Source organism: Protopterus annectens, chromosome 11.part0, assembly GCF_019279795.1.
Source record: "Protopterus annectens isolate FY-2018-M chromosome 11.part0, PAN1.0, whole genome shotgun sequence".
Classification (NCBI taxonomy): Eukaryota; Metazoa; Chordata; order Ceratodontiformes; family Protopteridae; genus Protopterus; species Protopterus annectens.
In genome coordinates this window covers 1,548,115,394-1,548,140,056 of record NC_056745.1, presented here as the reverse complement: position 1 = coordinate 1,548,140,056, position 24,663 = coordinate 1,548,115,394, and the positions used below count along the sequence as shown (strand labels likewise).

Genomic DNA, 24,663 nt, shown 5'->3' with positions numbered 1-24,663 from the left:
GGGCTGCCAAAAGGTAAGTGCTTGGTTAAGGTAGAGGAAAGTCATTGAGACTGCTTACTGTAGGGTTGTGCTTTGTTTCCTCCAGATTTGGAGGTGGAGGCACCCCATTGCTTTGACCTATAAGAACCCTGTGATTGGTATCTGGAGCCTTTTGAGCATCTGGATTTGCCTTGAGTGGCTCTGCTGGATACAGGAAAGGACCAATTTTAGTAGGCCAGTGCCTACTGAACCTGGGTGGCTGCACTTGCAAGAAATCTTTTACAGTTTGCATAGATTTAGCTTTGTCTTCCATTTTCTTTAAAACCTCTTCGGCCTTATTACCAAACAGAGCATCATGCTGCAAAGGGGCATCCAACAATTTAGCTTTAACATGATCAGGCAGATTTTGCTCCTTGAGCCAGGCATGCCTTCTAATCACAGATCCAGTAACTGCGGCCCTGCAAGTGGCCTCCAAGGAATCAAAACCACATTGCAAAGTATGCTTTCCAACTTCTTCTGCATGAATGCAATAATTCCTGTAACTGTTTTCCACAATCAGAAATCAACATCATTTTCTGTTTCAGTAAGCTCATAACATCCTGTTGATATTTAAGCATATGAAACTGGCAATTTAAGGCCCTGGACTGCCAAGGTTGCAGACATAAACCTTCTTTCCCCATCTATCCAGCGCCCTGGAATCTCTATTAGAGGGGGTAGGATTTCTGGCTGTAGAGGCCTTTACACCCTTGGGACCCTGTGAAATAGTCTCAGGATCAGCAGCAGGATTTTTGAATAGAAATTTGTGGGAGTCAAGAACCCTGTAATGTGTGTCTGGCTTACTAAAAGCAGGAGGTAGGGAATCAAGAGCCATGCTTGATTCCGAAAACACATCAACAATGTCTTTAATACAGGAAGTATTGCCAAAGTCCAATGCTGAAGAAGGAAATCCCTAAGCCTCTTTTTTGATTTGGAGAAGTTCTGACTCTCCCAATGAAAATGTTCCCTTAAAGTATGCAAAGTCTCTCTAAAAGAGAGATCCTCAGGAGATGCAGATAGGATGGATTCCTCTGCATCAGAATCCTCATAGGGTGGAATAGAAAATTCCTGAACCGAAGAGGATTCGGAAGAAATGGAAACCTGATCTGAAGATTCATAATCAGTGCCTTGCCTAGGCCCTCTTAGTAGGGGGGGGGGGGGGTTGGGAACCCCTGATCAAGGTAATTAAGTCCTCAGCCATTTTGATAATCTGTTTTTTAGGCATAGGGGCCTGAGCATGTGGCTCATCTGGTTTTTTTAGACAGATGTTTTTGACCCTATTTTTGAGGCTGGCGTCTGTTTAATATAGAAATGTTGAGGCCTGAAAACACCCTCAGAAGCCGGTGCTTGCTCAGCAGCTCCGGACCCATCCAAGGGGAGACACATCCGCGGGTTCAATACTCAGAATTTCGCAGCATACCAGACTCCGAATGGGTCTCGGCAGTGGCCTGTGACTCAAAAGTAGCGGGTATCAGGGGCTGCGAAAACACCTCACTGAGTACCGGCAAATCGGCGACTGGCTTAGGAGAAGCTTCGTCTGTTTTGGACATAAACGGTCTGTCTCTGTGTTTTTCTTTTCATTTGTTGTGAACTCCGGTAGTCTGATTGCTAACAGACGACACTCCAGGATAATTAAATCTTGCTCCAAAATATTTAGAAGCAAAAATATACCAACGCTTAATAGTGCGTTGGTTAAATCTAGCACAAAACAGACAGCAAAACACGTTATGATCTGGGCCTAGGCAAGGAATACAGTACAAATGAAAATCCTTATGAGGTATTTGCTTCCCACAAGTAATGCAATTATTAGCTTTTACTGACATCAGTAAGGAGCAAGAAAAAGTTTCCCCAACGGGGTACTTAGCTTTGGTTTGAAGACTTTGATTCTGAAACTCAAATGCAAAAATTTCAGGAGTCGGCCGACCGGCACTTGCGAACTGCTTCTGCTTCGGGCACCACACAGCAAAAAAGACTGAATAAAATGGCGGTGGCTGCATGGTTTATACCCCTGACGATCTGACATCATGGAAGAGGAGACCGCAACAGACGCAGGACCCAAGACTTTGTTTTTAGGCCGACTGAGGGCAACCTGCCAGCAGATTACCCAAATGTAATGACTGCAACAGTGAAACACGAAGAACATCAGCACACGTATGCTTTGATGGAGGAATATCCTAATCCACTTTTGAATGAACTGCACAAGACAAAATAAAAATGGATAGCCAACCAAAGGTGATCAAGATTTTTCTTGAGAGAGACAAAAAACAACAAAAAAAAACTTTCATATGGAGATGAACGACTTTCTGCCAATAGGTTCTCCCCTCCTGGAGCACATCCTCTGAAAACTGGTGTCTGGAAAGTATTAAGATTCTATCACCCAAAGAGTCAAGCTGAGAAGGGAGTACCTAACAAGTTTTTTTTTTGTCCCTTTGGATCTTCAAGAGAACCTCTGGGATTGAAAGGGAGGGGGAGAAAGCATAGGGGAACCCCCTCCCCCAAGTTGAAGGACATGGTGTCTGCCCTCCATGTCCAGAGATAATGGGTCCTGGAGCAGATAAATTTGAGCCGTTTGTTCTGGCAGGAGGCTGAAAGGTCTATTTGAGAAGTATGCCATCAGTGTACTTTGTGTCTAGGAGGACCTCTCTGCTCAACATCCATTCTTGAGCGTCTTGCCTGGATCTGATTAGTGTATCTGCGAGAACATTGTCTTCTAAAGGAATGCAAACAGCTTGCAGGGACTTTTTTCATTTTTACTGTAAAGTCCCAAGCCAACTGGTAAGACTTTGTACCCTTTTGTTTTCTGGTATCGTCCCGTGTGTTGATGTACCACAAAAAGACCATCATGTTATCTGTGAAAATCTTCAGAGAGCCTAGGTTCCATAGATAGGGAAAAAAGAATCATTTAAAGTACTTGAATAAGGGCTTTCATTTCCTTCACTTAGATTACCTCTGTTATCTCTTATCCTTGAACTCTTGTAGGACTTGTCCACACACCACAAGCCAGACCTGATGCATCTGTTTGAAGGTCCTGGGTGGGTGTGAGTGGCCCAAAGGGGAACCTGGATTGAGTTGAATTTGAGATACCCATCATGGGATATGGAAAGTAGAGTACCTCTGGATCTTTCTCATACGTGGTCTGGTGAATGGCACCATGGGTACTGCAGCTGCCATATACAGAACAGAGCACTTAAGACTTCTCTTCCTTAGGTCCAGAGGAAGTATGTACTGCAAGTAAACAGGCATGGGCAGGATGTTCTCTTGAGGGAAGAAGGCCGTCATTTAGAGGGTGCACTCAGTCTGAAACCTAAGACTATCTTGGGACAGTATCAGTGTAAACGTCTTGAGGTTGAGTGTAAAACCCTGTCTTTCCAGAAGCGACTTTGTAAAATTTAGGTGCAGCCAAAGAGTGTCCTGTGAGGGGGCCTGAATGAGGTTATCTAGGTAGAGAAATACCTGCATTCCCTGTGTTCTGCAAAAGGGCAGAGGTCCTACACTAGACATCTGGCGCTTCAGGAAGGTTTTGGCGTTGGTACGCTGGCCGGATGCCAAGTTACCTCAGGTAGGACAACCCATCAGTACTGGAATACTGCAAGTGTGACTCAAGGGAGGACATTTCATGTGTTTTTTTTTTTTTTTTTTTTTTTAAACGTGTAAAGGGTAAATATGCATTTCAAATGCAAACACCATACTTCAATTTTATATGGTACTGGCATTAATACCCATCTACTGGACTTCTGAATTTACTGATCTGACAGCAGCTGCAAAGTTATAAAAAAAGGGTAGCCATGTACAAACCATAAAGCACAGTTGTGCAAGGAAACTATCTCCTTTGCAGTAGCTTTCACTATATGGGTTACATCCTGTCAAGGATACAGCATCCAGAGTTTCCAAAGCCTCAGGGCACCTTCCAGTCACCCAAACTAACAGCTTGAGCTGAGCTGACCTTAGACAGGTTTGGGTGCCAAGCCCTTTCAAAGCTTTCAAGCCACCATAGACAGAGGCCAAGCCTTGAAAGGACAATGCTAGGAGGAACAAAATATGCATTCACAACCTTGCACAAGCACACCAAAAAGGGGAGGGGTGGACGGAGGTGTGGCTACTGCAGCAGTGATCATTTGAACATCTACTGTTATGATAACATTGAACATCTACTGTTATAACATTATTTACTCAACTGTACCATGTTAATCATTTTGATCACAACTGCAGTAGCCTTAGCTGGGAGATGGAGGGAGAAAGGTTCAGATGACCCTGGAGAATGGTGCTAGCAGAGCTGGATCTACACCTAGAGAAGGAAATAAGCTTATAGTGCTTTGTAAAAGTATATAGCGAGGATCAAGTTGCTGCTTTAAGAATCCAACCCTTTCCAAAAAGCTGTAGATAAAGCTAAGGCCCTGGGGCAGAGGGGATCTTGACACTGCCTGGAATAGTTTTGTTGTGGCGAGTACAACAAAAGATAACAGCCTTAAACAAAGTTTGACACAGGTTGACCCTTCTAACCGTCTCAAAGAACTGAACTGCTCCGAAGATCTGAAAGACTTACTCCTGCCAAGATAGTACAGAGTTGAATGCAGACATCCAAAGTATGGAGTACAAAGTATGGGAGTGCCCAGTTTCTCTCATTTTTAGGTTTAGAAAAGAAAACGGAGACAGATAGCCTGGCTTAAAGAAAAGTGGGATACTACTTTAGGCAAAAGAGGAGTATTAGTTCTTAAAGAAACCCTGTAAAAAAGAGAGGATGAAGAGTGCACCACGGGCTGATATTCAAAATTCAGCAAATAAGTCCAAGGAAATAACTGTTTGAATAAAATCTTCGTTTATTGCGAACAATGACTGCAGCAAATAATGAGAGTAAGCGCTTTCGCGTTGAAACCCAACGCTTCATCAGACATAAAAGGCTGCTGAATGTAGTTCCTTTTAAACATTCAATGACATGATGTCATAATTAACTTAAAGAGACAGTTGTATCACAAAAATATAAAGATAAAAAAATATAAAATATATTATTACTAAAATCTTTAATACAAAAAACATCCATATTAAAATGACAAAGATTGACATCAATGTTTCAGAGGTCTGGAGGCTAAGAAAGGCTTAATAGAAAGCCTTTCATTAAGCCCAAACCTGTGTGCTTGTAGTTTTGTAATCCACTTGCCTTCTCTTTCTTCAACTCTGTTTTTGGCATTGCCTAGTCTACCATCTATCTTCACCAATTCAAGGACAAGGAACTTGAAGATGTGATTTTCACCTGCCTCAGCTACATGTTTTGCAAGGGTGTTTAGTATATTCCCTCTAGATATTGCATAGATATGCTCCCTAATACGTTCTCTTAGAGACCTAGTAGTCATGCCCACATAAAACTTCCTACAAAGTTGGCACTCAGCTAGATAAACCAAATTAGTGGATTTACAGCTTGCATGGTGTTTAAAAACATAGTTCCTATGCGTGTCAGGATGTGTAAACATGTGGGTATTGGCTATATGTCTACATTGATTACAAGAAGAACAAGCAAAAGTGCCACTTCGTGTATTTGTCCTATCATTGGCCTGGGGTTTATCATAACAAAGTAGCCTGTTCAATGAGAGCATATTCTTGTATGCTACTCGAGGTGTGCTATCGACTAAAGATCTTATATTATCATCAACCATGAGGAGATTCCAATGTCTGTTGAAAATCTTCAGGACATGTTTGTTCTTATTAGTGTATGGAATCATGATCCTGTTGGTCTGAGGCCTGGCTGCCTGTGTGGAATGTGAGCTCTGAATATTCCGTCTCTTAATAATGGGTGTAGCTTCATTGTTCCTCTTATTGTCACATTCAGAAATTGCTTTAAGTACAGACTTTCTATTGTAACCCCTACTAGTAAAATTAGTAACTAAATCAGATTTCTGTCGTTGGTATGCTAGGTGTGTAGAGGTTAATCTAGAGGCTCTCATAGCTTGGTTCTGAACAATGTTCCTATAACTGTGTTGAGGGTGCATGCTATCTCTGTGGAGTAAGTTGTTCCTCCAACAATTCTTCCTAAAAAGTTCAGTGTCAAAACCATGGCCATTCTTGAATACACTCACATCTAAGAAGTCTACGTGTCCAAGGGAATGTGTAATCAAAGCTCAAAAAATCAGTGGTTGTATTGAGATAGTCAATAAACTCTAAAAGACGTTCAATGGTGCCTCCCCATAAAAGGAAGACGTCATCCACAAATCTATTGTAGAATAACAATGAGTCAAGAAAGATAGAATCCTGATTGAACACAAAAAGCTGTTCCCAATGTGCCAACACTAAATTGGCATAAGCGTTGGCACACGGGGTGCCCATCGCTACTCCTTTAGTTTGTAGATGGTAGGTGTTCTCATAGCATAGCACGTTATTCTCAAGGATTATTTCAAGTAGAGATACACATCTATCCACCATGTGAGGTGTAAGATCACTGTGTGTCAAAAATGCTCTAATGTATTCTAAGCCTGTGTTATTAGGAATAGAAGTGAACAGTGACTTAACATCTAACGATACTAATATACAAACATCATTGAAAGAGGAAGACTGCTCAAAGATTGCTAAATTCTCTAAAAAGTTGATGGTATCTTTCAAAATATGCTTAACATTTAAAACAATAGGCTTTAAAACCTTGTCGAGATAGATAGAAAGAGGCTCAGTTAGCCAGCCTCGACTGGATACTATTGGACGCAAAGGTGGGTCAGTTGCGTTCTTGTGTATTTTGGGAAGACCTCTAAAAGATGGTACTAAGGGCTTGTCAACAAGTAAATATAGATACAAACCATTGTCAATCACACTAGTTAACATTAAATCATATAGCATAGCTCATAACTCAGTCCCGAGTTTTCTCTTGGCCAAAAGAGAACAACGATACAAGATCCAGCACCACCAGCACTTCTGCAAAGATTTTGCGTCCACCCCACGCTGCCGCAGATGAGCAACGCGTCATTCAGCTTAACCCTTCCATTTCTTTGACGCCAGAGGAAGAAGCTATACAGTCTGAACCCATTATGGCCACCAACACAGAAACACACGGAGATACCATTGATGAGCTCAACCAGGGTACTACGCCACATTCTCACGCCATTACTACACAAGCACAGGTTCATTTTGATCCTGGCCTTGATCCTGTGTTACGGAATGACAAGGCAGCCTCTGTGAGACCCAAAATCAGTGAACCACGGAATAAACAACTCTGCATCGATTCTTTTGTCATTCCAACCGAAGAAGAGCTGTTTGCATTGGGTGAAGGTCTTCCTTCTTTTCCCCTACCCTTCAGACCTCAAGAAAAGAGAACTTGGTCCCCGTCGACGAGAACGAACAAAAGGAAATTCATGGAGGACAGTATGCCTCTAACCAAAAAGGCATGGCGACCGAAGACATGAGTGGTAATGTTTTAATTTCTGAGGCACCCTATTCAGATAATTTAGTAGTGAATATTTCAAGTTATGTTTTGAGTGTGTTTGAGCAATCTGTTCTTAATAAGGGTTTGGGGTTTATTCCTTCCCATAGCAATGATGTCACAGACATCATTGTGGATGTGAAATTGTTTACAAGAAACTTGGCTCTCAAGTTACTATATGGTGAGCACAATGAGGAGTTTGTGAACCAACACGTTATTTTTAGAAAGCCATCCACCTTTGTTCCTCCTTCACATCCACTTCTGGAAGCTTTCAAGCAAGCCGTGGAGGATGACTTATTTAAGTTATATAATGACAATCAAGCCAAACCTCATTTTACAAACTTGACACAGCAAGAGAAACAAGCCCTAGACAGCTTAAGAAGAAATGAGGCCATTACTATTAGACAAGCGGACAAAGGTGGAGCTGTCGTTGTAATGGATAGCTCCTCATACAATAGTAAGATGAATGCCATGCTCTCTGATGTTGAGACTTATTTAGCCATACCTAAGTACTGTTTAAATAGTCTCATTAAGAATGTTCACGCTATGCTATATGATTTAATGTTAACTAGTGTGATTGACAATGGTTTGTATCTATATTTACTTGTTGACAAGCCCTTAGTACCATCTTTTAGAGGTCTTCCCAAAATACACAAGAACGCAACTGACCCACCGTTGCGTCCAATAGTATCCAGTCGAGGCTGGCTAACTGAGCCTCTTTCTATCTATCTCGACAAGGTTTTTAAGCCTATTGTTTTAAATGTTAAGCATATTTTGAAAGACACCATCAACTTTTTAGAGAATTTAGCAATCTTTGAGCAGTCTTCTTCTTTTAATGATGTTTGTATATTAGTATCGTTAGATGTTAAGTCACTGTTCACTTCTATTCCTAATAACATAGGCTTAGAATACATCAGAGCATTTTTGGCACACAGTGATCTTACATCTCACATGGTGGATAGATGTGTATCTCTACTTGAAATAATCCTTGAGAATAACGTGCTATGCTATGAGAACACCTACCATCTACAAACTAAAGGAGTAGCGATGGGCACCCCGTGTGCCAACGCTTATGCCAATTTAGTGTTGGCACATTGGGAACAGCTTTTTGTGTTCAATCAGGATTCTATCTTTCTTGACTCATTGTTATTCTACAATAGATTTGTGGATGACGTCTTCCTTTTATGGGGAGGCACCATTGAACGTCTTTTAGAGTTTATTGACTATCTCAATACAACCACTGATTTTTTGAGCTTTGACTACACACATTCCCTTGGACACGTAGACTTCTTAGATGTGAGTGTATTCAAGAATGGCCATGGTTTTGACACTGAACTTTTTAGGAAGAATTGTTGGAGGAACAACTTACTCCACAGAGATAGCATGCACCCTCAACACATTTATAGGAACATTGTTCAGAACCAAGCTATGAGAGCCTCTAGATTAACCTCTACACACCTAGCATACCAACGACAGAAATCTGATTTAGTTACTAATTTTACTAGTAGGGGTTACAATAGAAAGTCTGTACTTAAAGTAATTTCTGAATGTGACAATAAGAGGAACAATGAAGCTACACCCATTATTAAGAGACGGAATATTCAGAGCTCACATTCCACACAGGCAGCCAGGCCTCAGACCAACAGGATCATGATTCCATACACTAATAAGAACAAACATGTCCTGAAGATTTTCAACAGACATTGGAATCTCCTCATGGTTGATGATAATATAAGATCTTTAGTCGATAGCACACCTCGAGTAGCATACAAGAATATGCTCTCAATGAACAGGCTACTTTGTTATGATAAACCCCAGGCCAATGATAGGACAAATACACGAAGTGGCACTTTTGCTTGTTCTTCTTGTAATCAATGTAGACATATAGCCAATACCCACATGTTTACACATCCTGACACGCATAGGAACTATGTTTTTAAACACCATGCAAGCTGTAAATCCACTAATTTGGTTTATCTAGCTGAGTGCCAACTTTGTAGGAAGTTTTATGTGGGCATGACTACTAGGTCTCTAAGAGAACGTATTAGTGAGCATATCTATGCAATATCTAGAGGGAATGTACTAAACGCCCTTGCAAAACATGTAGCTGAGGCAGGTGAAAATCACATCTTCAAGTTCCTTGTCCTTGAATTGGTGAAGATAGATGGTAGACTAGGCAATGCCAAAAACAGAGTTGAAGAAAGAGAAGGCAAGTGGATTACAAAACTACAAGCACACAGGTTTGGGCTTAATGAAAGGCTTTCTATTAAGCCTTTCCTAGCCTCCAGACCTCTGAAACATTGATGTCAATCTTTATGTCATTTTAGTATGGATGTTTTTTGTATTAAAGATTTTAGTAATAATATATTTTATATTTTTTTATCTTTATATTTTTGTGATACAACTGTCTCTAAGTTAATTATGACATCATGTCATTGAATGTTTAAAAGGAACTACATTCAGCAGCCTTTTATGTCTGATGAAGCGTTGGGTTTCAACGCGAAAGCGCTTACTCTCATTATTTGCTGCAGTCATTGTTGTTCGCAATAAACGAAGATTTTTTTCAAACAGTTATTTCCTTGGACTTATTTGCTGAATTTTGAATATCAGCCCGTGGTGCACTCTTCATCCTCTCTTTTTTACATGGTTCGAAATTTTTGAGGAGAGTGCTTTACCTGGCAGTGTGTTTTTCTTTGCTTAAAGAAACCCTGTTTATGGAAAACGAGATGTGGTTGACTCACTTTAAGAGCCTGCATCTCAGGCAACCTTCCTGAAGTCAGAGCACTCAGTAAAACTGTTTTCCATGTTAAGAATCTCAAGTCAGCCAGATTAGCTGGTTCAAATGGAGCAAGTGTTAGTTTCTTTAACACAAAATTAAGATCTCAAGGGGGGGGCAATCAGTTTTCCTGAAGGTCTCAAATGCAAACCCCCTTTCAAAAACATTTTGACATAAAAATCATTGACAGAAGCGGATCCATATGTAGACATGCTGAAACTGAGAAATGAACCACGACAGAGGAATAAGAATGGCCACAGGACAGTAACTCACACAAACATTGCAAAACCAGAGAATGACAAGCACTGAATATGTGCTGGTTATGTTGTTGGCACCAACTAGAAACCTTTTCCATTTGCTTATATATGATTTTCTAGAAGCAGGCTTTATTGCCTCCATTAGTACCTGCTGCATGTCTTCTGTAAACAGGTGCCTAAACTGACCCAATCACCCATTCAGTCAACTGAAGCTGACTGATGTTCAAGTATCAAACATTCTAGGTCTTGTGCAAGTACACCCAGTCTCAGAAAGCTTGTGCTAATTGCCTCTGGATATTTTCAAAAGGGAGAACCACAACAGCCTGGGCCTGAAAGGAGTCACCACAATGACCTTGGGGAATTCCTTCTCAGAAGTACTCCGAATATTAGTGGAAAGGTTGGAAATGCATACAGCAACATTCTTCTCCAAGGAAAAGAAAAGCATCTGTCCTTCAGGATTTCTTGCATTGAGTCCTTTAACAGAATCTTGCCAATTGATCGTTCAAAAAGGAAGTAATGGGGTCTAACTTGACGAAACTCTTCATAGAAGGATCAAACTTTAGAAGACTCCCTGATCTAAGTTTCATTCACAAGGGTCTGCCATGGTGCTGCTCAACTTGTCTGCCACACAGTTTTGCACTGACAGAAAGTAGGATTGCTTGTAGTGTGAGATTGTGCTGTGAAACTATATCTCACACTACCATGGCTAGTCTGCAAAGCGGGTATGACCTGGTTCCCTCCCTTGCTTGTTGATGTACCACATGACTGTGGTACTGTTTGAAACTACCTAAAGAGGTACCATGGACCAGATGGTTCAGTGAGTTGAGTGCCTTTATCAGGGTAAGCATCTCCTTGATTATGTGCTTACATCTGTCCTTTGGTGTCCCACACACCTTGCACTTTTAACCCTCATGAAACTGCAAAATCTGGAGAGTCTGGGTGACCGACTACTTTGAAGCAGGGAGAAGTGGAGACCTGGATTTAAGGATATCTCCTGTTGCCAACAAAAGATCTCTCTTCTGACAAACCCCAGCACTGGGATTTGAAAAGAAAAAGGACGATGATGCTGGGACCAAGGAGAATTCAGATACCACTCTCTTTCTCATGAGGAATCTTATCAGCAGTATCCCGAGAATCAGACACCATGTGATTCAAAATTCTAAGGTACTCCTTGCAGTGACCAAAGTGCAAGTGGAAAACCTTAGAAATAGATGTAAAGATCTATTTTTTTTTTCACCGGAAGAAAAGATCTTTGAACGGAGGTGTCTAGCTGATATCCCAGGAACACAATCCTGAGTAAAGGAGTCAAGATATTTGACTGTTTTCTTAGAACCCAAACTTGTGCAAGATCTCCCACCAAAGAAAAAGACTGCAGTGCCTTTTTCAAAGTGTCAGGGAAGAAAATCACTGTCTAAATATAAAAAACATGGACACCTGTTGCTGAAAATCAAGTAGTCTAAATATGGAAAAATGTAGATACCCTGTAGCCTGCAATGTGTTAACTCGAGTTAGACACTTTATGAACACTCTTGGTGCAGTGGACAGTCCAAATGGTAAGGCACAGAATGCGATCCAGACAAAACCTTAAGAAACATCTGAAGTCTGTATGAACAGTGACACGATAAGCATCTTTTAAGTCTAGTGTTCCCACGAAAAATTAGAGGAAGAGTAACAGGTTGCGAAGTGACATTTTGAATTTGGGCACCATCACAAATAGGATTAGGGAAGATAGATCCAGAACTGGTCTCAAAGCCTTTTCTTTCTTTGGCACTAGGCACTAGGAATATTCTTGAATAAAAATCCTTCCCCACCTGGGAAGAATGAAATGGTTCTACCATTCCTTGAGACAGAAAGTGATGAACCAGTGGAAACAAGAGTCTGATCTGGAAGATGAGGAATGATCACCTGGAAAGGAGGAACTTCCTCCCACTGCCATCGGTAACTGACGAATGAATTTCAGAAACCACTTGAAAGAAGCAATCTGCTGTCGAAGACAAAAATGGAGATTCACACTTTCTGGAAGACAAACAGGGCTGGGTGGGAGGGGGTCACAAGGTCTCTAACAGTCATTCAGACTTGGACCGTCCTTTGTTTTGAGAGGTTTGAGACTTTTGGAACCTCCTTGCCGCTTCTTAAATGTCTGTTCACTTGCATTTTGTTGAGATTTTTAGCAGGAAAAAAAGATATGAAACCCCTTGGAAAATGTGGAAAAAGAGAAAATCTTAGTATTACGATTGCCCCTTTCACACTTTTTTGATACTTCTGAAGCAGTAGCCAAACAATCTCTATCCTAGGGAGAATTTAAAATCCTTCATATCTGTGAGGTTCGGAGAATGCAGCCATGAACCTCCCCAAAAGAGTACCAGTGGCCATATAACCCTGGATGTATCAGAGCCACAAACAGTGTAAACGAGTGGTGATCTGTGCAACAGAGGAAACCAAGTTATTTAAAGCAGATATTTCTTCAAGACAATGCAGATAAAATACTTTTATAGTTTTTTCAAAAGAACCTTCAATTATGAACCTGACAATTCAAACCACTGAAAAATCAAAGTTGCAGAAGTTTTTCCATCCTAATAAGAAAGTGTAGTAGTAGAATTAACGGAATGTTTAGCAGCAGTAAGATTAACAGCAGCTATAGCTGCTGGGTCAGGTTTGAGAAGAGCTCAAGACTGGGAAACTTTATACATTCAATCTGGTTTTTAGTGGTGGCAGCCTATCAGAAAAATTGCAGTCCGTGGTGCATTTGCCAAAAGCTGACAGACATTCACTCCCTAAACACACAAATACATTCTGGAATGTCTCTGAACCCCCAACAGGGAAAGTCAGAAATTAAGGTATTCTTGGAGTCTGAATCAGAAATCTGAGGAGAAAACCTTGCATCTATTCTTTCATCTTCCTGTCCATAATCCAAATACTGAACTTCTTTACCAGAAACTACCCTTTATAAGGGAGACCAACAGCCTGAATTAAGCCCACAGCCAGACTCCATAAACTACTCCTAAGGAAATTTACAATACATGTTCAGCAGTGATCACTTTAATGATCACTAGATCATTTCACTCCTGTCTATTTGATATGACTGATGGGTCTTTGATCCACTTGTTAGATCCAAATTAGTAAACCATTCACCAGCCTTGAGTTCCTAACGTTCCCTTCCACAGTGCACCTAATCACTCAGATCAAATTTGCTGACTGTAAGGTTGGCATAAGAGCCACCTTTACAATCCTCATATAGACCAATGGATGGGAAAAACAGAGGACTGCCATATCAGAAAAGAATGAAAAAAAATCTAAGTTAAGGTAAGTACACAACAATACTACTGTACTCATTCCATCTGTCCAATCTGAATGATGGGTCAGAATCCCCAGCTACTGAAACACCTAGGTGGAATCAGGACAAGAGACCCTTGTAGAGAGAGGCTCCAAAGGAAGCTCTACACCTAGAAATCACATCTAATTTGAAATGCTTTGTAAAAGGTACACATCCTAGACAAAGCTGTTGCAGCACAATGTTAACGGAAGATTTTCTGAAAAAGGCCACAGGCATAGTCATTGATAGTAGAATGAGCTTTAGCTTCAGGTCTTGTCTGGTAATTGCCTACTGTAATTAGAGGAGACAAAAGAATTGCAGCTGGAAAGCCACTCTGATAACATTCTGGATACTTACCTATCCAGTCAGTTAGGTGCAAAGGAAAAACAATTACCTTTACAGAAGGACTTGGTACAGTGTCAAAATAAACTTAGCTGCCTGTGTGCATCTAAGGCATGAAGAGTATACTTCCCCTTATTCTTTAGGAAAGTCGAAAATGGCTGAGAAGCTGTAAGGGTGTGGAGTTCACCCTTCTAGCAAATGCTATGACCAACAAGGAGAGAGTTTTACAAGAAAAAAACAAGCTGCACAGTGGAAGTTGGTTCAAAGGTGGTTTTGTTAAGGCCTCCAAAACAAAATTTGGATCCAGGGGAAGGGTTGTCTAAAGGGCGGATGCCGGGATGGAGATGGAAAAAACTACTCTTATGAAGGCCTTGCAGTGTGTGTGGAAGGTTAGAAGATGAAAATTAGTCCTGAAAGATAGTTCAACAGGCTGCAATTCCGAGCTAATTGTGGAGAAACTAGACCCCAGATCAAATAATTAGACAGAAAACATAAGAAGAGAGGAGCATCAAAATGACTGGATTTCCTGACAAGTCAGCCCAAAGAACAAAATGCTTCCATTTGCCAAAATAAATCTCCACATATTTGGGGCTTCAAACTTTTGCATGACTGATCAACTGCCAGTTTTAAATATATACAAATGATGACTGACCATTTTAAGCAGTTTGAGGTCTCACTGACTGAGTCATGTTTGTAACAGAGTTTACTTGACAAATTTCTAACTCAGCTGGTTAACGCCCATAAGAATGAAGTTATAGACAATATAACTGCAGAAAGATGAGGAAGTTACATGGATACTTCCAACCGTGCTTTATTAAAGTACTCTGCTGCTAGTCAACACGGTTCTTTATCTTATGTGCTGTTGGTGACCGCTGGTATATTGTTTTTTTACTTTGTTTTTTACTGAGCAGACACTATGGCAAAGGGCTTTGATTTGGAGTTAGATTTTAACTCGGGAATATCTAATAATCGGAGAAGCAATGAGATATGGAAGTAAGTTCTGACAGTGAAGGGTAATCCACTACTATCCTTGAATCCAATCGAGAAAGACACAGGAATGAATTTGTTGACAAACAAGTACAAATATGACTCTGTCATTGTCCACGTTGGAGTGAATGACTTGAGACATACCTCCCTGGGCTACATGAGGAGAGACATGTAAGACATCTCGGATCATGTGGCCCAGGCAGGTATAACCCTAGCCCTGAGTAGCATCCTACCTTCACCCAGAAAGATATCACAGTACAAGGACAAAATGACTGAAGTCAAAAATTGGCTAAGCTTCTATTGTCATTCAAAGGGGATCTAGTATCTGCCTGCCTGGGAAGACATGATCAACAGACCACAATGCTTTGCCAGAGATTGTCACCCCTGGGATTCAGCTTACTGGCTAAGGCTCTTGCCACCCCTATAGTGCCTTTTTTAGGCAAAGTTCAAAGGACAAAACCACCACCATAACAGGTACAAGCATGCAAAATCTGAAGGTAATTCTATTCAATGCTAGAAGCCTAAACCTCAAAATGCACTCTCTCGAGGCACTCCTAAAAATGGAGAATATCGATATCTGTGCAGTAACTGAGACCTGGTTCAAGGCTCCAGAGAGCACCCCTGCAATACCAGGCTACAACTCTTACCACACTTTTCAGCCACCAAACCAGGACCGAAACACTAAAGGTGGAGGAGTGTCCATATTCACCAAGGATATTCACAACACCAGGCTAGCTGCCCAACACAATGCGTCTGAAATTCTCGATGTGGAACTAACACTAGGTAAGACTGCAATCCAGACTGTAGCTTGCTACAGATCCCCCCCACCATGCCCCAAGTTTTTCACTACACCTTTCTAAACATACCGGAAAATATTAAGATACAATCAAACACTCTAATACTGGCTGATTTCAACTACCCTGCCATTAACTGGGAAAACTACTAGTACCAACACCTTTGCCCAACAGTTCTTGGAATTCATAAATTCCAATGCCCTGGATGAACTAATCCTTAGTCCCAACCAGGGGCTCCAATAACCTAGACCTGGTCATTACCAACATGGGAAATCGATGCTCCACACCTATGGTCACCCCCTTGTTGGTCAGGTCTGACTATAAGCTCATCACCTTTGACATCTACATCCCACTCCCACCCCCTCAAGTAAGGAAACCTCCGTAAAAAACTTCTCCAAAGCCAACTTCATGCTACTCAAGTCAGAAGTGACAAACTTCATAACACCCATGCAATGGGAACTGAAAGTTCGACTACTGAATCCTACACTAAGGCACTGTACAAGCACATCCACTCGTGCATGAATCATGCCATCCCTAATAGAACCAAGACGCTCTCCTTCAAAAAAAGAAAGCCAATCTGGTGGCCCCTTGCCATAAACAAACTTTACAACAAAAGGAAGAAACTGTTGCAGAAAAGAAGAAAATCCCAGGATGCAAAAAACTCCCTTACCAGCCTCAGTAAGAAGCTGAGATCCCTCATAAAATCATCCAAAGCAAGTTACGAAAATAAAACTGCCAAAGATTCCAAAAACAACCACAAGGCATTCTATAGTTAAGTGAAGAATCTAAATGGCAATGCTCAGATCTGCTCTAAGCTCCAACAGAATGGCATTAAATATACTGATCCCAAGGATATTGCCAATATCTTGGCAGCTCGATTCAATGCAAACTTCACCCCCCTCTCACCCCCTAAAGGGCCCATCTCAATACCAAAAGGTTGCCAAATTCTGGCAACAGCCACACAGGTAAAAAGCGCACTCTCCAGACCTAGGAAATACAGCATCCATGGGACCAGACGATATCTCAGGCTGTGTACTACATGAACTGGCACCTCATCTAAGTGTCATGTTTAATCATAGCCTCACCTCAGGCTTAGTGCCCACTGAGTGGCGCGCAGCTACACAGTTATCCCACTCCACAAGGGAGCTCCACCTTGGATCCCGGGAACTACAGCCCCATCAGTCTGACTAGCCTGATCTGCAAGGCCGTGGAACATATCATGGAACTTCTAAACAAAGACATTGGCAACCTTCAAACACTGGACCCCATGCAGTCTGGGTTCGTGAAGGGCTAAAGTTAAAGTTTCTAACTCAGCTGGGTTAATGCCCGTATGAATAAAGGTATAGATAATGTAACTGCATATGAATCGCGCTTGAAGCAACAAAAAGTGAGGAAGTTACATAGAAACTTCCAACCCTGTTTTGTTTTATTAAAGTAGTCTGCCGCATGTCAACACAGTTCTTTATTAATCCTGGAAGACAGTTCAATAGGGTGCAATTCTAAGCTAACTGGACCCCAAATCAAGTTATGTAGAAAGAAAACAAGAGAAACATAAGCATAAGGACTGAATCAGCCCAAAGCACAAAATGCTTCCGTTTGCCAAAATAAAGCTCCACATATTTTGGGCTTCAAACTTGTAGCATGACTGATCTACTGCCAAATTTCAGCCTCATTTAATCATTTCAGCATTTTTCCATGAACAGTTACCCGTAAATTTCTGCACCATCTAGTCTGTACTGGAATTGCAGTAATGGCGGTACTGTGAATTTTGCTCCAGAATTTCAACTTCAGTTACTTTTTACGCAATCTTCCCAAACCTCAGACTTCCTAAGTCTATAAATGGCAATGCCTATCCTCAGCAATTTCTAAAGCACTCACCAAAAGCAACACCGACCACCACACATGCACCTATACCAAGTGGAGTCCCAAGAGAAATGCCCTAAGGCAAGCAAACACATTACGCAGAACTCTTGTCAAAGGGGACTCCATTGTATTATGCACAGATACTCCACTCACTAAAATGAGCAAGATAATGGTTAGTTGCTTACCTGGAGCCAAGATCCGCCAAGCTTCACATGCACTCAAATTACACAACCACATGTACCAGTATGACTCAATTATAGACCATGTGGGTGTTAATGACTCGAGACACACTTCCCTTGACTGTATGAGGGACAGACATTGCTAAGCTCTCTGAATGTGTTTCTCTGGCAAGGCACGTGTCTTGTATTCAGCATTCTACTCTCACCAAGGATAATGTCAAAGTACAAACAAAAGATGACAAGACCTCAATAACTAGCTTAGCTTCTAGTGTTTTTCCAAGGGAATTTGTCAGAATAGGAGAACATGGTTAAACCATGACGCTTTGCAAAGGATGGTCTGCACCTGTATCCCTACGCTTCCAAATATTGGCTGAAATTTATCCACTTCCCTTACAACCTGGTGGTAAATGAGGACACCTTCAGTGAGTAGCAAATTTTCTACTGACAAATTCAGTTCAAATTTAAAGCTCTGTCTCTATACTTGGTTTCCTACAGGTTACTGAGAGACAATCAAAGAGCCAGGAAGGCTCCCAGAGATGAGGCATTAGCAGAGGGAACCAAATTTGTCTGGGCCAGTACTGGGCAATGAGGATCATTAAGACTCTGTACTGTTTTTCCTTCTGCACGAATATGGGTAGGAGTGGTAGAGGTTGTATATGCATAAATGATCTCTGAAGGCCACTGCTTGAATAGAATGTCCCTTGGGACCTGCCCATCTTGGTGGTATAAAGGCAAATTAGGTGCCATTAGGTGTTCAACAGGGGATGCAAAGTGACTGCAGTACAGCTTTGTCCCAGAGGTGAAAGATGTCTTGAACTACCACTGAATTCAGGGATCACTTGCAAGGCATAAAAACGGTTCTGCTGGACCTGTGTGCAAGGCACTTGGATATTCCAGGAATATAAGCTGCTACCAGAAAGCAGTGGGAGCCTATCGTTCATCACCACTCTCGAACTGCCTCCCAACATGAGAGAACTTGTATGGTACATCAACAAGCACGGAGGAACCAACAGTCATGTTGTCGGTATGAATGGCGACGAGATCTAAAGGGACATTATCCTGAAGTTCCTGCAACACAGGGAGAGCTGCTGTCATCCCCAAGATGCTGAAGTCAAGATTTGCCTCATGAATATTCTGTACACCTTGGACTATCCTTTCTTGGAAGTGTCCAAATGCCCCCACCAGAAAGGTGAGGCATCTATTACCACCGGAGAAAGCGCAAACTATCTGAAAGGACATGCGGGGAAGAGATGTCATTTAAAATGTTCTCTGCAACTGTTTGTTACGGTGACAGGAGAGCAGTGATCCAAGATTTGAGGCAACTGAACTCATAGCAACCACTGTAGAGCTCTCATTTGATACAGGCCGAACTGAACCATTAGAATGGACACCACCATGAAGCCAAACACTCAAGACTAGTACCACATGGGGTAAGATGCACTGAAGGAGACTCCGAATTGAGCGGAGGAGAAAGTACAGTTATGTACACTTACCATAAATGTAGATGTTTGAGTGCATTCACTGTTGCAGTCCTGACTTGTGGAATTTCCTGCTGTGGAAGCTCTTGGCTGGCTTGACTACCCGAGTAAAAATCTCCCTCCTCCTATGGCTGCAGGCATCCTATCCTATGTCAGTATGCCTGGGTAAAGCCATCTGACTCCATGACATCAGTTTGCTCTTGCCCCCAGGATGAACTACAAAGCAAATGTCCAAGGTAGAAAACAGCCCCCTCTGATTACTGAGAAAACAGAAGCAAAACTACTACTGTAGGCAAAGGGTGGATGGAGGAACGGAAAGATTGCAACAGTGAATACACTTGAAAATCTACATTTATGGTAAGTAGACAACTATACTATGTTTTTTGAGTTTTACTGTTGCAGTTCTGACTTGTGGGATGATTCCCAAAGCTGACAAGGGTGGAATGAAAGTTATGGGGAAGACAGGATCCCCTGCAGGATGGCAGTGGCAAATCCTGCTCTAGACGTGGGGAAGGCTGATAAGTGTTAGTGTTTGGTAAAGGTATGCAAAGATGACCATTCCAAAATGTTTTTGGCATGGACCCTTTTCAGAAAAGCAACAGAGATAGCAGTGGCCCTAGCAGAGTGAGTCCTGACAGCTTCAAGTGGCTTTTTATCATGATGGCTGTAACAAAAGGAAACAGTGAGAGATCCACTTGGAGATGGTCTGTTTGGAAATTGGTTTCCTTTCAGAGCTAATGGCAAAGGACACAGAGTTGGTCTGATTTCTGAAAGATTTAATTCTGTCAAGTTAGTAGCATTTCTGTCTATGCAAATCCAAGGAGTGAAGGAATCTCTCCTCTTGGTTCTGAGGATTGGGGAAAAAGCAAGTGCATAATTTGGCTCAAGGAGGTGTTTGCAACCAGCTTGGGCATAAAGGATGGATTAGTCCTGATAGATTCTCTGGAAGCAATATGAAAAACGGTTCCACTGCCATCAGAGTTTGCAGCTCAGAGATCCTCCTAGCTGAAGTGATAACCAGTAAGACAGCAGTCTTCCAAGTTAAGCATTTAAATTCAGCAGGGAAGCTGCTGGTTCAAAGGTGGGGCTGTCTGTTTTTCCAGAATATAGGCTGAAATGGCAGAGGAGTGAATTTTGATGGAAGAAAAGAATAAGCCTCCGTCAAGCAGGGTAGCCAGGTAATCTAAAAATCTTGTTGCTGGCACCAAATAGAGAATCTTTTCTGCTTGGCTGAGTACGATTTCCTTGTACTAGGCCTTCTATCTTCCTTGAGAACATCTTGAACTTGTGGCACCTGGAAGGTATTGTACCATGAGGTGCAGCTCCAGAGTGTGAGCAGTCTCCCAGACCTGCACAGCTAGTTGAGAGAGGGCAAGAGTGAGTACCTCCTTGTTTATGTACCATAGGACTGTGGTGAGGTCTGTTTTGACTAGAAGGACCCCAGTTTCCATTTTTTTCTTTGAAAGCTACTAGGTCCTTCCGAACTATCACCAGTTCTTTCCAATTTATGTGCTTGTTTCTGACCTGAATTTCCCATCTGCCTTGGGATTGTAGATGTTGGAAATGAGCCCCCAAGGCCATCTCAAGCATCTGTGGTTACAGTTTGGCCCGGAGGGGTGAACCTGAAAGGTAGAGACAGGTTCTGGGCACATGTCCACGTCCGCCATGCAAATTCCTCCTTGAGGCAAGGGATCAGCTGAATGTTGGTCTCCAGGGACCGAGTGCTGGCACCATAGATTCTTGAGGTACCACTGGAGCTTCCTCATATGCAGCCTGGCCAGAAGGATCATGAGGATACAAGATGCCGTGCAGCCTAATGCACTGAGGAATTCTTGGCTGACAGGCATGGTCTCTGCCTAATATTTTGGAAGTACTATGTCAGGAAGGAGACCTTTTTCTGGAGGGGGGGGGGGGGGGGCTTTCGAAAGAAATCCAGAACAGCCAACAGAAAATCTATCCTGGTGGACAGGTCTGTGTTGGACTTGGGAAGATTTATGGTTCATAGGTTCATACTAGGCTATCTGCCCAAGGGCATTTATAAGCCTAGCCCATAGTTATGTGGCTTTCGCCACCCCTTTAGTTTGAATAATGAACCCCAAAGGATGTGAAGTACTGAGTAAAGGCCAGGTCTTAGAGTAACTTTGACCTACTAGTGGCTTGAACAAGGCAATCATCCAGATTTGGGTAAATTTAGATCCCTCATGTTCTGCAGAAGGTGCTCACTTGCAGCTAAACACTTTGTGAAGACCCTGGGAACAGCAGACAAGCCAAAGGGCACTGCAGAGTATTGAAAGTGACCGGTACCTGCTCTGAAAACTTCAAGATTCCTCTATAGGAATGTGCAAAGCAAGCATCTTTTAGGTCCAGGATGTCCATCAAGACTTGGAAGAGCCTGGAAAACAACCTCTTCACTATTTGGTGTTCTGGTACTAGTTCCACTGAGTCCTGTGAACACAGGTTGCGAATCTGAGAAAGGACCTCTGCTCCTTGCTTTTTGTGGAACTACTTTATCTTAATGGTTCTTTGAAAGTGAGCATGTAACCATTTTCAGATAACATTAAGAACCCACCTGTCTGAAGTAATGAGGGATCAATTTTCTTTGAACTGGGAAAGTCCTCTTATGGAGAGGGGGGTGGTGTAGGGAAAGAAAGAATCATTGCTGCTCTCTGCCAGGGCCCTGTGGCCTAGAACTCCCCTGCCTGGGTATTTCCAAGGACCACTGCCTGGGCCTTTGTAGGCTTTCCCGCCAGGGTTTCCATGTCTGCTTTTTTGATTGAGAGGGAAAGGACAAGTGTTTAGTGGGAAAATTCCTACTACATATAGGAGGCTGAATTTAGAATCCTTGACAGTCTGCATAGATTTTGGCTCATCTTCCATCTTTTTGAGTTCAGCCTCAGGGACACATTCAGAAGTTTGGATTTGACACAGTCTGGTAGGGTCTATTCCCCAAGCCAAGCATGCCTTCTAATGACAGAACCAGATACTGCAGATCAGCTTGAGGCCTTCATAGCATCATAGCAGCAGTGTAATGTATTTAGCCACTTGGGTGCTGGAATGGCAAAGATTCAACAATTCCTTGGAAATTTTCTTGTCCTACAGAGAAAATATTTTGCTTCATTACATCTAAAATAGTCTGTTGGCATTTTATCATATGAAACTGGCACTTAACGGCCCTCCTGGATAGGGTAGCACTTTTTTTTTTTAATTTTAAACCAAACCAGTCAAGGGCTCTGCTTTCTTTCCCAGCACGTAAAGGGCCTTTTGAATCGCTAGCTCTTGCTCACTTGGGTCCTGGAGTGACAACCTCTGGATCAGCAGAGAGATTTTTGAAAAGGTATTTATGAGAGTCCAGTACCCTGTAAAACTTGTCTGGTTTTCGAGGGTCTGGCGGTATAGAATCTGGATTCAGGTAAGAATCCATATCATCTTATGCCATCTCCAATACAGGTGATAAGGCCAAAGGTCTGTGTTCTAGGAGGTCAAGAACTCCCTAAACCTCTTTTTATATTGTGGGTATTCCTGTGCCTCCCACTGGAAATGTTCCCTCATGGCATGGAGTGTTTTCCCAAAAGTGATGTCTTCAGGAGGCAAAGCTAAAGCCAGATTCTCTTCAGCATCTGAATCTTTAAAAGGAAAGGTCCCTTCTCAAAGACAGTCTCCTAGTCAGAATCCTCATCTGAATCAGAAGGCTCAGAGAAAACTTCAGGGGTAGGATCCCTCTTCCTTTTCCCTGTGAAAGACGCCAAAAGAGGACACCTTAACTCTGACTAAAGAGAAGGTCCTTAGCTAACTTGACCAGGTCTTGCTGATATCCTTAAGCATGGGAGCCAGTAGGCCTAGGCCTAGTACATGAGGTAGAACCCTTTCGAGAGGCAGCTCTGGCTTTAGGCTTAAGTCTGCAATCCTGATGCCAGGAAGAACTGATGCAGGCTGACGTCTCAAAATGTCACATGCAAAAGATCGCTCATCAGAAGCAGAGACCCAATGGCATCTTGGACTCCATACGGGTCTTGACAGAGGCCAGCACTACCACCTCGGTCACAGAAGGGGCAGCAAAAGTGCCTCGCCTTCCTCAGCGGTAGCAAGCCTTGGGGGACATCTGAGGCCCTAAGCTTGGGACTTTTTTCCTTGTCTTCCCTATGCTTAGAGAGCTCAACCTTGGGATGACTGGTGGATGCCACTGGACAATGCAAAGTAGATGGCAGACTAAGATGCCTAGCTAAGATTTTGGCCTTACCCCTGGCAGTCAAGAGTTGAAATGGGTGCAAGAATGGCAATTAGGGATATTGTGATCAGGGCCTAGACAGGTTCACAGTGTATGAAAGTCTGTGTGGGATTTGCTTACCACAGCGGAGACAATTAACCTCATCTGAAATGGGTTATAGCAAGAAAAACAGTGTTCCCAATGGGATACTTAGCTTTTAGATGCCTTATCTCTAGTGCAGACCGACCAATGCACAAACACTGCTTTGGGTTCCGATGGCAAGAAAAGATCAATGTCATGGCACTGGATGGCTCCATTTATACCCAAGCGTACTGACATGCTAGATCAGCCAGCTTTAGAAAGAGCGAGATTTTTACTCTGGTAGGCGGGACTAGCCAAGGGCTTCCACAGCAGGAATCTCACAAGTTAGGAGTGCAACAGTAAAACATGAAGAACATCTTGAACCCTGCCCTGAGAAAGGGAGACCATGCATTAAACTATATGCAGGAAACACCCGAAGTAAATGGTTCATGTGGTGTGTAGGACTGATTTCTCCTTATTGATGGCTATATACTTCTGAAGAACCTTGAAACTGAAGGTGGCCCGATGCTAGTATATACAAGACAAATATAGAATATTAGTATCGGCTATATGGGGAAAAGCAGCAGCAGGACTGGACTTGTGAATTAAGAGGAAATGTTCCTCAAAATTAGCTTTTCTTTTTCCTCAAATCGTCCTTACCTTGGGATGTTTCTCCTGGGGCTTATACTTACCCCCATACATTCTGGGCTTATCTGTTATAGAACTAACATGCAAAAGCACAATCAATTTACTGCATCAATCCAATAAAGTCCTGTGACCAAAGGCTTTACACAAAAGGCGCACTCAAATGGTCTTCCCTGCAAATAGTAGACACAAATCATGGCCATCTTCACATCCACATTTCTGGACCTTTTCCTAGTCTTCCATTCTTACAAAGAAAGGATGGAATCCAAGGAATCCAACTTGGAAAAACAAGAATACACTTGCCTAAGTAAAAAAAACAATAAACCAACCATT

General features: G+C 42.2%; 1 protein-coding gene across 1 annotated transcript in view; it reads right to left on the bottom strand.

Moving 5' to 3' along the window:
• The window catches only part of GDI2 (GDP dissociation inhibitor 2), a 771,636-nt gene that overhangs the window by 217,570 nt on the left and 529,403 nt on the right, over positions 1 to 24,663 (bottom strand). The window contains 2 exon segments of the mRNA XM_044088823.1: positions 1,522 to 1,531; positions 8,037 to 8,075. Coding sequence (XP_043944758.1) covers positions 1,522 to 1,531; positions 8,037 to 8,075 — 49 coding nt within the window.